Source organism: Leuciscus leuciscus (assembly GCF_965113295.1).
Source record: "Leuciscus leuciscus genome assembly, chromosome: 13".
NCBI lineage: Eukaryota > Metazoa > Chordata > Actinopteri > Cypriniformes > Leuciscidae > Leuciscus > Leuciscus leuciscus.
In genome coordinates this window covers 12,527,827-12,541,081 of record NC_138737.1, presented here as the reverse complement: position 1 = coordinate 12,541,081, position 13,255 = coordinate 12,527,827, and the positions used below count along the sequence as shown (strand labels likewise).

The 13,255-nt window shown below is 35.9% G+C and overlaps 1 protein-coding gene across 1 annotated transcript in view; it reads right to left on the bottom strand.

Annotated features, from left to right (window-relative positions):
- Nucleotides 1–293: 293 nt before the first annotated feature.
- ajap1 (adherens junctions associated protein 1) overlaps nucleotides 294–13,255 on the bottom strand; it is a 55,056-nt gene continuing 42,094 nt past the window's right edge. The window contains exons 3-6 of the mRNA XM_082187483.1: nucleotides 9,357–9,444; nucleotides 7,292–7,534; nucleotides 6,119–6,241; nucleotides 294–4,902 (exon numbers count right to left, since the gene is read on the bottom strand). Coding sequence (XP_082043609.1) covers nucleotides 6,169–6,241; nucleotides 7,292–7,534; nucleotides 9,357–9,444 — 404 coding nt within the window. The 3' untranslated portion in view covers nucleotides 294–4,902; nucleotides 6,119–6,168. The remainder of the gene's footprint in view (nucleotides 4,903–6,118; nucleotides 6,242–7,291; nucleotides 7,535–9,356; nucleotides 9,445–13,255) is intronic.

The following is a 13,255-nucleotide window of genomic DNA, read 5'->3' as shown; positions in this document are numbered from 1 at the left end:
ATATTTTGTGGGAAATCATACAGCGGTCCATCTGGTTAAAACCTGGTAAGACTTTTTCATGTCTGGTGCTGCTGTGGGACAAGTCCTGATGGTTTAGCAAAATAATACAAAGATGTCTGGAAAACAATCTCATCTGGCTCAGTCAAAAAGAGATTAAATGTTCGAAGCTGATCCCAACAATCTTGTTCACGAAATGCAATTTTCGCAAATAGCGCTGGATGTGTGGAACCTGAAATAAATATTTTCAATAAACAATCAGCAGTAATATGCCAGCATACGTCGATTTTCTTTTTTGAATGACTTTTATTTTCAATATCATTTTCCCAGTCCAAATAACACCCCATAATCATTTTACAAACATTTGATGGTGTTTATAGAAAGACAGCCCATTTCATTTTAACATCTTATTAATAGCAACTTGAGAGAGTACTAAATGTACAGATTCATTCTGATGACAGCTGCATTTACAGTGGCCAAAACACAGAGAGCTTTAGAACAAGAATCAAAATCAATGTCACCTGGAAATGTAACTTTACCAATACCTACAAAAAGAGAAAGAGAGAGACTCAAAGACACAAAATAAAAGTACACAGCACTATTTTGACACAGAGACTGTTAGTTCATACAGCATCCGTGTATGTGTTTTCATGTGTTTTCTTGTTTATTGTGTTGTGTACTATATTCATAGATCTTATATAAAAGAAAAAAGAGGTACTCATCGATATATTAGACACAAATATAAAAAGTTAAGGTACACAAAGTACAAAGTTTTTATTTCTATGGCAACAACAGGACATGTGTCATGTTGTTTTCGACTGGAATATGGAGCAATGTAATAAATTGTACCTGCAGCAAATCAAAAGCCAAAGACCATCTCAGATACTCCCTGACTAAGCCTCAGCAAAGAGTTTCCGGTTTCTATGTTTAAGCGCTTTTTACGGATCTCTGTCACACAAGGAGGAATTTGGCATAATCTCTCCTGACAGCCCTGGGCTTTTTTGGGGGGAGGGGTGGGGGTTTGGGAGTACGTTCTGCACCATATGAAACCTGTCATCGTGAAACATGACTCTGCAAATGTGCGTTGCTAATAATAATAATAATAATAATAATAGAAAAAAAATCTAACAGAACCAAAGCCAGATTCCTGTTCGTAAACATTAAATACTTGTCTTTTATAAAATAACATGTTCATAGATAGATGATGCCTGAGTATAGTACAACATGAAAACAAAAAATTACAACACAACAAAATAAGCCTTTACAATAAGCAGTGTGTGATTTACATGTCAACAATGAGGAGGGCTCTTATTTAGAAGCATTTTTTCATATATATATATATAAGAAAAACAATATATTGCACTGGATTCAGCAGGTATAATTCAGAGAAAGTTCTGATGAACTCTAAATGAATGAGAAAGCACATTCAGGTGTAACGCACAGATGAAAACGGTCAATTGACCATTTCGCTAAGCTCCGCCCCCTTTGTTACTCGTAGGAATTGATTGGAGATTTACATAAAAATTATGATTTGCAGTTAAATAAATAAAAATATATAAATATATTATTACATGGGATGGAATGAAAAGTGCAAATTATAGTTATCCCCCATTTTTTAAAAAGGGAAAGGGATTTTCCATTCTTTAAAGGGATAGTTCACCCAAAAATGACAATTCTGTCACTCACCTTCATGTCGTTCCAAACCCATAAGACTTTCGTTAGATCTTCGAAGATCTTTATGATGAAATCTGTCCCTCCATAGACAGCTACGCAACTACCACTTTGACGCTTCAAAAAATTAATAAAGAGATCATACAACTAATCCATATGAATTGAGCCGTTAAGTCCAAATTTTCTGAAGGGACACGATCGCTTTGGAAATTTGAGTTTGGAACGACATGAGGGTGAGTAATTAATGACAGAATTTAATTTTTTTGGTGAACTAAACCCATAAGGATCGATTTAATTATGTAATAATGTTATGAAATCTTGGCAAAGTCAAGGCTAAATGACTAATGTTTTACTATAATATAATATAATATATTGACATTATATAATAGTTTTTATTTCCTTAATTCCTATAGTAGAGCAAATGGTTATCTTATTATGCCAAATGGCAACAGTTGCTAAGGTAGAATAGGTCAGTAGTGTTTAAGGCGGGGCTTAGCACTGAGTCAATTAACCTTTTATCCAGCTGATTTTAATTCAACTGATTCTGAGCTCTGTGTCAAGACTGAAGAGCAAATCAACATTCCACACTCAGTCAAACTCCATACATGTTTATCAGACTCACAGCACAAATCTTCTCATCCTGTGCCGGCAGTCACATGGGCCTGTCGACTATTCAGGTTTATTGTTTTGTTTTTTTAAATTGACGTTCAGTTTATTGAGCTGTCGACTGAGATGATTTGGAGCCATTTTCCTTCTCTGGGAGAATGAGAATGACAAACACCTGAAGTGTTTTTTAATACAATTTAACCAACAAAACAAAAAGTGTCTCATTTAGCACATTCTTCTTCGGATGGATTTCGAACTGCCTATCTTCCGGACAGTCAAGTAAACAAAAAACAATCTCACTCTAGAAACCGGTAAAATGCCTTCAATGCATCACCCATGAAGTTTCCTAGTATTAAAATGTGACGCAAATGACCTGTAATATCCTAATTATTAAGAGAACTACAGCTACAGCAGAAACAAGTGTTTTTGAGGCTTGGCACAACGTCTGTAACATCTGTAGCGACTTATGCAATGTAAACAAAAACCTTTTTCAAAGCTTTTTCCACTGATCCTGTGAAAAAAGAAAGCTTTAAAAAAAATCACACAAGATAGAATAAAGGTAAATATATAGAAAACACATTTACACATGTACATAATACAGAGCTTTAGTGTTCAATATGATATATGATTATTAAATATCTAACCTGATTGGCCAGTGTGGTTCACATAAACTGGTAAACTGGTCAATTATGGACAATTGGGGTGGGGTGGGGGTTGACATAACTTTATATGTATTGCTGTCTTCTGAATATGAAAACAGGAATCACAACTCTCTACTGGTTATAAACATTTTGAGTAACATCTGAAAACCTATGATTAAAATTACTCCAAGACGTTTCACTTTCAGTGACAGACTATTGCAAACAACTATTTTCCTCTTTCACAGTGTTTGCCTTTGTACAATATGTAATTGTAACCATTAAACATCTGTTTTTGGGATAAAATTATATAGTTATCCTCCCTCTTATTTTCTATACTTATGTACAGAATACTGCTAGCCACAATGGAGCTCTTTGGTCTAGTGATGCTTGAGTAGAGTGTTGTGATCTCAGACAGACACACACACGCACACGCACACACACGTACACACACACACAACTCCAAATGTTCGTCTATTTCCACTGGCTTTATCAATAACTGAAACTGATTAGCAAGTTTCGAGCTGTTTGTATATTACTGCATTTTTGATTGCTATTAAAATGATTGGCACTAAACATTACTGTTTCTGCTGATGGAATATTTGCCTTTCAGTCAGTTCTGCTCTAATAAATCAAACTGTGAAAAACAATAAATAATAAACTATTAGCTTAAATTAAAAGTAGAACGTAGCACACAAAGAAAGTGACATTCATGATTTTGTTTCAGATTCCAATATAGAGGTAAACTAATTAAATCAATTTGGCACAAATTACTAGGCACAAAAATCAAGTAAACATACAATATTTTGTTCGTTTTGAGTCTATGCACAAAGCTGATAACTGTTGAATGTTGTCTTTATTCAAATTAAGCTTTGCAATTAAAATGTTGTGGTTTATTAGCTATTTTGTAATGTTCTAATAGATAACTAATTGTGTTATTTAGGATCGACCCTCAAACTAATGGCTCTCTGAGGGTCTGTGAGTCCGTAAACATGATTAACCAGTACAGGTCATTTCTCATCAGTGATAAGAAACAGAAACTCAACAAGCGTCTGAAGCATGGCTTTGGCAAATCAAATAAGCTTTGAATGAATACTGAATCTGGCATCCACATTGTTTGGTAGCTTTAAAAAAAAGGGGGGAAAAAAAGAAAAGAAAAGAACAACCCTTTAACATTTCATTGAACTTCCACTCGCAGATTAACAGTCCCAACAGTCCAGTTAAATTAGGTCTGTCTGACTCATTAGTGTCCTCGTTTGTATAAAAATAGAGACTATTCCTTTAAAACGGGGTCTAGTAACAATGTAGTGAAATTAAAACCTGGGTATTGTACTATTCCTCACTGGGTTCATTTTTTACTTTTCTTTTTTTTTTTCATCTAAATGAATAGTGCTCCATATAAATATTTTTTGGACATTTGTAACACGTTTCCTCAGCTATTTCAAAACATATTTCAAATACATATTCATACTTTTTATACAAAAACGGATGACAGATTGATATTGGGAGACAGTCACTGAAATTACTTGATGTTGTGTCAGTAATTTTCCACGAAACTAAACGCGTCCCATCTATATATGTAGTGGCACATAATGGCATTATTGGCACAAAGTTCAGGAGAGTGTTTTCTCCACACAAGCAGACGTGTCGTGTCAGAGAGCATCCCCGCGGCCTCTCCGCAGCCGAACTCCACTCCAGCACACCCACATGTGCAGTAATACACGTATATAATATATCAGCTCTATATCATCTCTAAAATGATCACATGTCTATGGAAAATAATTTGGGAGTGGTTCCATAGCACTGCATCAGTCTAGAAAAATAAACATCTTCAGTCCATTTCTAGAGAGATCCAACATTTGTACAAAACTGCCAGTTCGTCTCAGTTCCCATCTCTGTGATTGCTTGTCGTTGTTGTTCGTGTGGTTTTGTTTTGCTTTATTGTGTTTTAGTCTTTTTGTGTTTGATTCACAGATTTTCCAATGAGATCCTGAAAGTACAGAAGATTAAATTTTAGTTGAGTTTGAATATTAAACTGATATCACTTTTTAAAGGGTTAGTTTACCCAAATAATTTAATTCTGTCGAGTCATTAATTACTCGCATGTCGCTCCAAACCCGTAAGACTTTCGTTCATCTTCGGAACACAAATGAAGATCCTTTTGATGAAATCTGAGTGCTTTCTGTCCCTCCATTGATACGCAACTGACAGTTTGACCCTCTTTTTGACGAAAGAGATCGTAAAACTAATCCATTTGAATTGAGTGGCTTAGTCCAAATTTTCTTAAAACTCGATCGCTTTATATGATGAACAGATTGAATTTAGGCTTTTATTCACATTTAAACATTCATCAACTCACACGTCAGTTGTGGTAAACGGAGCTGGCAGTTGTGTAGCTGTCTAAGAAGGGATAGAAAGGGAATCTTCATCTGTGTTCTGAAGATGAACGTCTTACAGGTTTGGAATGACATGAGGGTGAGTCATTAATGACAGAATTTTTGGGTGAACAATCCCTTTAAATAGAACAAGACTTGATAGTGTATAACTTTGTATATAAACTACTCTAAAAATATATATAATGCATTAACTGACATGTTACAACTTGAAATGTTAAAAAAGTATATTAGTACATGTAGAAATTAACATTAAACTAGATTAATTAATTGGTAACACTTTACAATAATGTTCTATTTTTTTATTTTTTATTATTAGTAAACTAACAATGAACAATACTTCTAAAGAATTTCTTAATCTTAATGTTACTTTCAACATTTACTTTCAACATTATTAAAATCAAAAGTTGTATGTGTTAATATTATTATTGAACCTGAGGTAACTAACAGTCAGCAGTTAACTAACTAATGTTAACAAAGATGAATAAATACTGTAACATATGTATTGCTCACTGTTAATGTTTGTTAACACTGTGGTTCATTGTTAGTTCATGTTACCTAATATAATGTAAGTGTTACCACTGTATATTGTCACATCACCTAATATTTCTGCTGTTGGTGTATGGCGGATACAATTTTTGAAAGTATATGAGCTACAGTACAAGCCTGCAACTCATTTAAATTCTAGGACTTGTGAACTATTCTTTTTGAACCCCGAGGAACTGTGAATTTCTAGAAAGAACACAAGCACTGGAAAACCATGCCAAAATTACACCATGTGAATTTTAGAGCCATACGAAATATAGTACGTACCAGGGCACAAACTGAAGACGTGGGCTCAACCCAAAGGTAGTAAAAGGGCCTCAACAGGAGATCTCGAACCATTTCTCAGACACAAAGGCCACAGGGATTAGCTGCCTTTCAGTGGGCGACGGTCTGAAATAGACAGACAGATCAGCTCTTCAATCCTGCAGATATAAGCACTTCTGTCCCACTCCCTGATTCAAGACTCTCTTTTTAAAAATGGCATTATACCACAAACAAAAGCGCCCACAGTTACATTTCCTCTAAACCCTCTCATCTAGGTATTGTATTCTGAAGCATTCAGTATTAAATGAAGCAGCACTGAAATTAGTCATACAATTTAAGCCCATACTCAGTCTTTTATAAAGGCGAGGGCAATGGAAGGACACAAAACAAGACAACACAACTGTCTCAACATGCTTATCTGAAAAATAATGACTCTCTGGCAGATTAAACTGGTTATTTCTAAAATGCACATTAAAGACTAAATTATTCTATAATTGACGATTGTAGCAAAGAAAAATATGAAACTATGTATTTTCAAACAAAGACACATTCAAAAACAGTTTGAATGGAACAGAATGCAGGGCTTTTGAGACCACTGCATTTTAAAAGTTTTATTGAACTTGACAAACTGTCCCAAATAGCTCACAAATAGCTCATGCAGCATGAGGCAATATGCAATGCCAAAGAGTCTGTCTGCGTGTGAATGGCTGCAGTGGTGGTGCATTAAAGAGGATGAATTTAACTTTTCTGAGAAGGTTTTAACATGCAAACTGTCAATAAGCTAAATCACAGCTTGATAGTTAAAAGTCCCACTGTTAAAAAAAAAATATAACAAACTAAATATATCAAAAAGAATATAAATTAATTAGGTGACCTTGGATGACCTGGATTGTGAAATTTAGTTTAGAAATGGTAAACTGCAGGGGTTAAATTTGATGTGCACTTTAAACAGCAATTTATACATTTGTGCATTAAATGGTCAAGTGTTCAAGTTTTCAGAATGAACATTATTTCTGTCAGCACTAAACACTCTAAGCTATGAGGAAGCCAAACCCTGTAAGAAAGTACGGACAGGGCTTTCAATGCAGTCGACTCGCTTTCCAAACAACTTGGTCAGCAGCTCCAACATCCAGCACAGTTGATCCTACTGAATATATATGAATCATGTCCTCTTGCCTGTTTCCATTGTAGGAGGTCTTGTAGATGGGTGTGTGCTGGATCATCTCGTCCGTGTACACCGGTATGCCGGACCGCACGCACTCGTGTGAGCACTGTAAACTGTCATTGTAGGCGGTGAAGATGTCCACCTTACTGGGCACGCGGGCAGGCGTGAAGTCGGTCAGATTCTGACAGCTCTCCTCTTGCTGGTTGATCTTTCTCTGATGGCTGCTGTGTCGGCCATTCCCGGACTGCGCACAACTACAAAAACACGCACCAAATTCACAAAGCCAACATAAAATCATACCTTGAACCGCTGTGTCTGTCCTACATTTAACATGAACTGGGGAGACAGACACAGACATATTAGCTCTGTTCCAAAAACCTAGTGAGCTGCCTTGCTGTGAATTTCATAAACAGGCATCCTAATTGAAATGGAACCTCATAAGCCCCTTTCACATCTCGGTAAATTAACGTAAAATTATCAGAATTACAAGTAAATACACAAATATGCTGTTGACACAAGCAACGGTGTTCTCTCTTTTTACTGGTAAGATACTATTCACACACCAGTGCCACAATACTGGCAAACTCTGAATTCAATCATCGTAAATGACCTTTAAATGCTGAGCTGGTTTCTTCATCCACCTAGATGAGGTGAAGCACTTTAGTTTCATTTTAGCTACCTTTTTTTTTTTTACTTCTGAGTGACGGGCGTAATCACACAGAATTAGGGATGCATATCGGAGCATTTTTACGAGTACGAGTAAATGAGCCCGAGACTGGTTCAATTTAATGTTCAATCAAACAAAGGACAAATAAATTACTCACTGCTCTTGACTAAATAGGCTACCTTTAGTAACTTTACAAAAAGATCCATCTATATTTAATTTATACAGTAATAAATATGCAGTGTTTTTTTCTCATTTGATTACTGTCGTTTTTGTTGTAGTATCAAAATGGGAATAAATAATTGATATTTCACTTTTCTCTAAACATTTGTACCACTGACCCAATCCTCAGCACTGAGCCCTGCTGGAGCAGCTCTAAATATGTGCTGTACTATTAAATGAAAGATAAAATATGATAGAGCAATATGAACAGTGAAAGTAACAGAAGTTCATACAATGCATTTTAGCATTTTTTCATTAAGCATCAAAATAACTTAGCCAACTAAGTTAACTCAGCCAAATAACTTAGCCAACTAATATGATTGATATTCTTTTGGTTTCTCTACTAATACATTTCAAAATTACAAATGCATTTAAAATACAGGTATCGGTTACGGTATCAGTAAGTACCAAAAATGACAGTATCGGTATCGGACTCGTTCTGGAAAAAGTGGTATCGGTGCATCCCTACTCAGAATGTTAATTTGCTCTTAAAAACACAAGATGAATAATAGTTACTTTAGTACTAGAGCTACTATATTACACAATAGTAACTGCAGAGTCACAGCACTGATGAATGGGAAGCAGATTTTTGATACCAAGCACCCCGAAAAGCATGATCTCTGAATTGAACATCGCACCAATATTGTAATCGGTCGTTATTTGACTTATTTTTTGTCAAGCTCCTGATTGGGTGGGCCAGGGTGTTGTTTATTTACCAGTAAAGACAGAATGTGTGAAAGGGGCTATGACTGATCTGAAACACTTTACATAGGCAGCAAAAGTGACTCGACTCTCGATTGATTTCACTGCAATAACTTGAGGGAGAATGGGTACTTTAGCATAAATATAAATATGACACAAACTGGTCTAAAATAGTATGTTTACTAATAATTCATTTATGTCATTGTATTTAATTTACTGTCAAGAGATTTTTCAAATCAAAAAGAAGAAATTATCTAAGATGCCATAAAATGCTGCCTAAGGAGGAAGCTCACTGAGTTTGGGAAAAAAGCAATTGTGTCTGCATTGTTTGGTGCAATAAGGGGTCACTGTCCACATTGACAGACAGAGGGATAGAGAAGGACAGATTGAAAACATGATAAACAGATAGAGGGACAGGAATAGGGAGAGACAGACAGACAGACAAAAAAGTCATTTGCACACTGCTGAAAGAAAAGAATGTTTCCTACCAGTTTTTAAGGACTAGAGTAGTGATCAAGGCTGCGACGATCATGATGAGGGACACAGTGATGGTGATGATCTGGTGAACAGCCAGACCTAAGAAGAGAAAAACAAAGAGAGCATAGTTATCACTGTCTCCATGGCAACTAACATGAGCGCCAGTGCCTTTTGTAAGGCATTTGATTGCAATAACACTGATACTGCATCTTAACATGCACTGCTCCCTCTGCGCCACCATAGCTTTTTGTAAGCCCTGTCTGCCACCATGAAAGTAATTCAGTCGGCCCATTTATTTTACCATTTCACAAAGTCTGGACTATGAAACAGCTTGGCTGAAAGCAACAGGGAGAAGATGGCAATCACACCAGCTGGCTAAAGGTCAGCAAACAACAATTAATGCAGAACAAGAACTCTCTGTTCCAGAATAAAGAGTGTCACAAGAACTATGAGCTACACTGTCTTTCTCACTCCGTCACTCCTGAATGGATAGAAATGAGACCCCGCGGGGAGCCGCAGTTACAGACTTTTAGATATAAAGAGTGCCACGACTTCCATTTCTTGCTGGAGCTGATAAGAGTGAAGGAAGCAATTTTATGGATTTCCCCATCAATATTAAAGTGTTTGTGTGCGGGTCTGCGAGGAACAGCAGCATCCATATTTAAGTATCTAGGAAATGAGAATGCATTACAGCTTGGTGCATTTATTTAAGTGGTTAGTTTGCAGTACCAAAAGGAGTTTCACAGTTTCAACATTAATTTATTCACAGAACCATTTCAGAGTTATAACACTAGTTAACCTTATAACACCTGGCACAGAAGCTTCACATGGGACTTAGCATCAACCGGAATATAGGACAGTGCATATGAGTGTGCACTAATTTGCTATGTAAGTTCTTTCATAATGTTATCGTGGTTACATTTGTCTACTCATTTTGTGTTTTTGATATTTTATTGAAAGACATACTCTGCAAATATTTTTATGCCACCTCTGTACATTACGAATTCAAGTACAAAGTCTGAGTCTATGCAAATGCTCCTTAGTGTGATCTATGGGTAGCTGACATGGAATCCTTTTGGGACATTGACGATTAAAATCATTTAAAATTTGCAATTATTATGCATGCAGTTTTTATGATCTCATATTAATTGAGAGACTAAATGCAATATTTATACAATTGTATAATTTATTTATCACACCACAGGACCCTTTAAATGAATGAATGAAGGTAAAAACGTGAAAAACATATCTTGTGCATCTTGATTTTAGTTTAAATTGACATTTTATGCATCAACTACCCATATACTTTGCTTCTGCCAAAAATATCTGAGGCTGAAACGAGATTTACAGTAATGCATGTTGACTGGATTGTGCTGCGTGGAATATTTGCTGTCATGAAGACTGCATCAGGCGTATCATAACCAGGAAGGAATCTGAACAAAAAGTTATCTTCCTCAATTTGATTTGGGGTATATGTGGGGTGGCCAGAAAAATAATAATAAGTTAAAACAGTGTTTGGCAGTAAACAAAAACAAACTCAGGACTTTTCTTTTTCTTTTGGAGATTAACAGAATAATTAATTCAACCACAGTCCTTTGCAACCACTACACTGTCTGACTGTTTGCATTATTCAGTATATAGTAATATAAGATATATATCATCTCACAAATGCATTCCTAATGCATTTTTTTATTCATCTATTTATAACAGGGCAGCACATATAAGTGCCTGTGCTGTGTGCGTTTGTCAAGTTGCTCATCATTTCTCTTTCTAGTGCCCTTGTATTAGGCGTGTCTCATTTTAGAGTCAATTACAAGGCATGTCTCAGTTCTGGCATGAAGGGTCAAGTTGCGCTATACTGTGTTGCTGTGCGAAAAAACACTGGACCGATTTACTTAACCCTAGAGACCTGTGGGGAGCTGAGTCCCTCAAGTTCTGGCTGAATAATCAATACCAGAAGAGAGAGAGAGAGAGAGAGAGACAAAAGAAAGAGAGAGGGATATAAACAACGGAGAGAGAAAGAGAGTTAAACGCCTTTTGTGCACGTGTGCACGTTTACACACCTGTACATTGTATGTGTGAATGTGACGTTACATCTGGGCCAGTTCTGACAGATTACATTAGCCCTGAAGGCCAACAAGCTCTGCTGAGCTGCGCTCTTAATGTTACATTGAGAATGTATGAGAATTGCAAACTCCTCATATTAACTAGTCTTACTTCAGCAAGCATACTAAAAAAGGCGAATGAATATTTGTCTAAGAGAATTAACTAATATAACAAAACCCTTATTAGACTTACAATCAAGATGCTTCAATTATGTTTTTTTAACTGAACAAGAAATGCAAATAAATGCAAATGAAATGGCTTTTAAATTTCACATCGCGTTTTAGCACTTTCGGTTCCATCGTCCAGAAGTCAAATATAGGTTTACTGAAGCAGTTTTTGTTTAAATTCCTAAAATAAGTTATGTGGTTAACATAAGCTCAATTTTTCATGTTTTTCATGTTTCAATTTTTCATAAGCTTTTCATGTTTTATTCTACGACATAAAATACATCAGTAATACCCCCTTGGGATTTTACTTGTCTTGAAAAAGGTGGTTGCTAACAAATGGCTAAATGAGGGGTTGAATAGAAGTTGTCAGGGACATTAAACATCACACTGAACAGGTAATTTCATCTACTCACTAGTCCACTCTTGCAAACTTTTCTAACTCAAACTTTCACGGAAAATATTTTTTAAATAAAGACTGAAAGAGTTGTCAGAATATTAGTGGTGATGGCTTTGAAGTCATGCAACTGTGTAGTTCATTTATAGCCTACGTTTAGCTTTTTACTTCTGCCGATTGTATTTAGGCTGCAAAGTTCATAGACGTTGGGTCCATTTGTGAAGATTATCATGACGAACGAAACATGTAAGAATAATTTTTGTTTTTCACAGAGCAAATTATTTTTTGCAAGAATAATCCATAAGCCAATGGAAAAATCATATTGGGCATTTCAGTCAGAAATACTGCGCTCTCTTTTTGTTGCACTCGATCAGTGAAGTCCGTGAAGTTTGCCTTCAGGATGAACCTTTTATGAAAAATAGAAATAGAAAACATTTATGTGTAAGGATATAGCTATAAGTCAAACGCTGAATGCACTGAACGGGGCCTGTCAAAGCGTCTGAAATGGCAAGCCACGATGAGCTTTAAATGAAGGGCTTCAATCAAACTTCAATCATTGTGCACGTTTCCCGCAGCAGCTTACTTTGTGACCTCCACTATTTTTTAGATGCATTTTGTCTATAGACATTTTCACTATTGTAAAATTACATTACTGGTAGAGGTTTTCTGCACAGCCCGCAGACCCAGCTCTCTATAATGATACATTTCATTATTAACTATTACCACAGCCTTTGTTAATAGCATTAAAGAAAAATAAATAATCTGTATGCTCCAATGCAGTTTTGATTCACTACGTAGTTAAAGTCTCTTTAAGACAAGTTATTTAATCCAGTGGCCATCTTTGAAACGCCTCTCAGGGATTCAAATGCAGCTCCTATCTCTTTGAATGGGGAAACATCAAATTCTCCAAAGCTGTTCACCAAGCTTATGATTAAATTTCATATTTGAAATCACCAATGAAATCTGACAACAGCTTTACCATAAATGTTGGATCTTATGCTCAAATAGCATTGAATTTTTTTTAACTTTTTCCACCATATTGCGTGTTACACTTTCTCCCATTCATAGTAACATGAGTGCACCGTCTTTCTATACATAAAGTCTTTGGCAGTGCCTTTTTTTGTTTTGTTTTTTGACCTAGAGGAAAATTCGTCACGGTTCAGAGGAGTTCAGGCACATGTTTACTTCATATTGATGTTCTGACCCTTCCTGATTGCTTAGCTGGCACTATGAGTGATGGAAG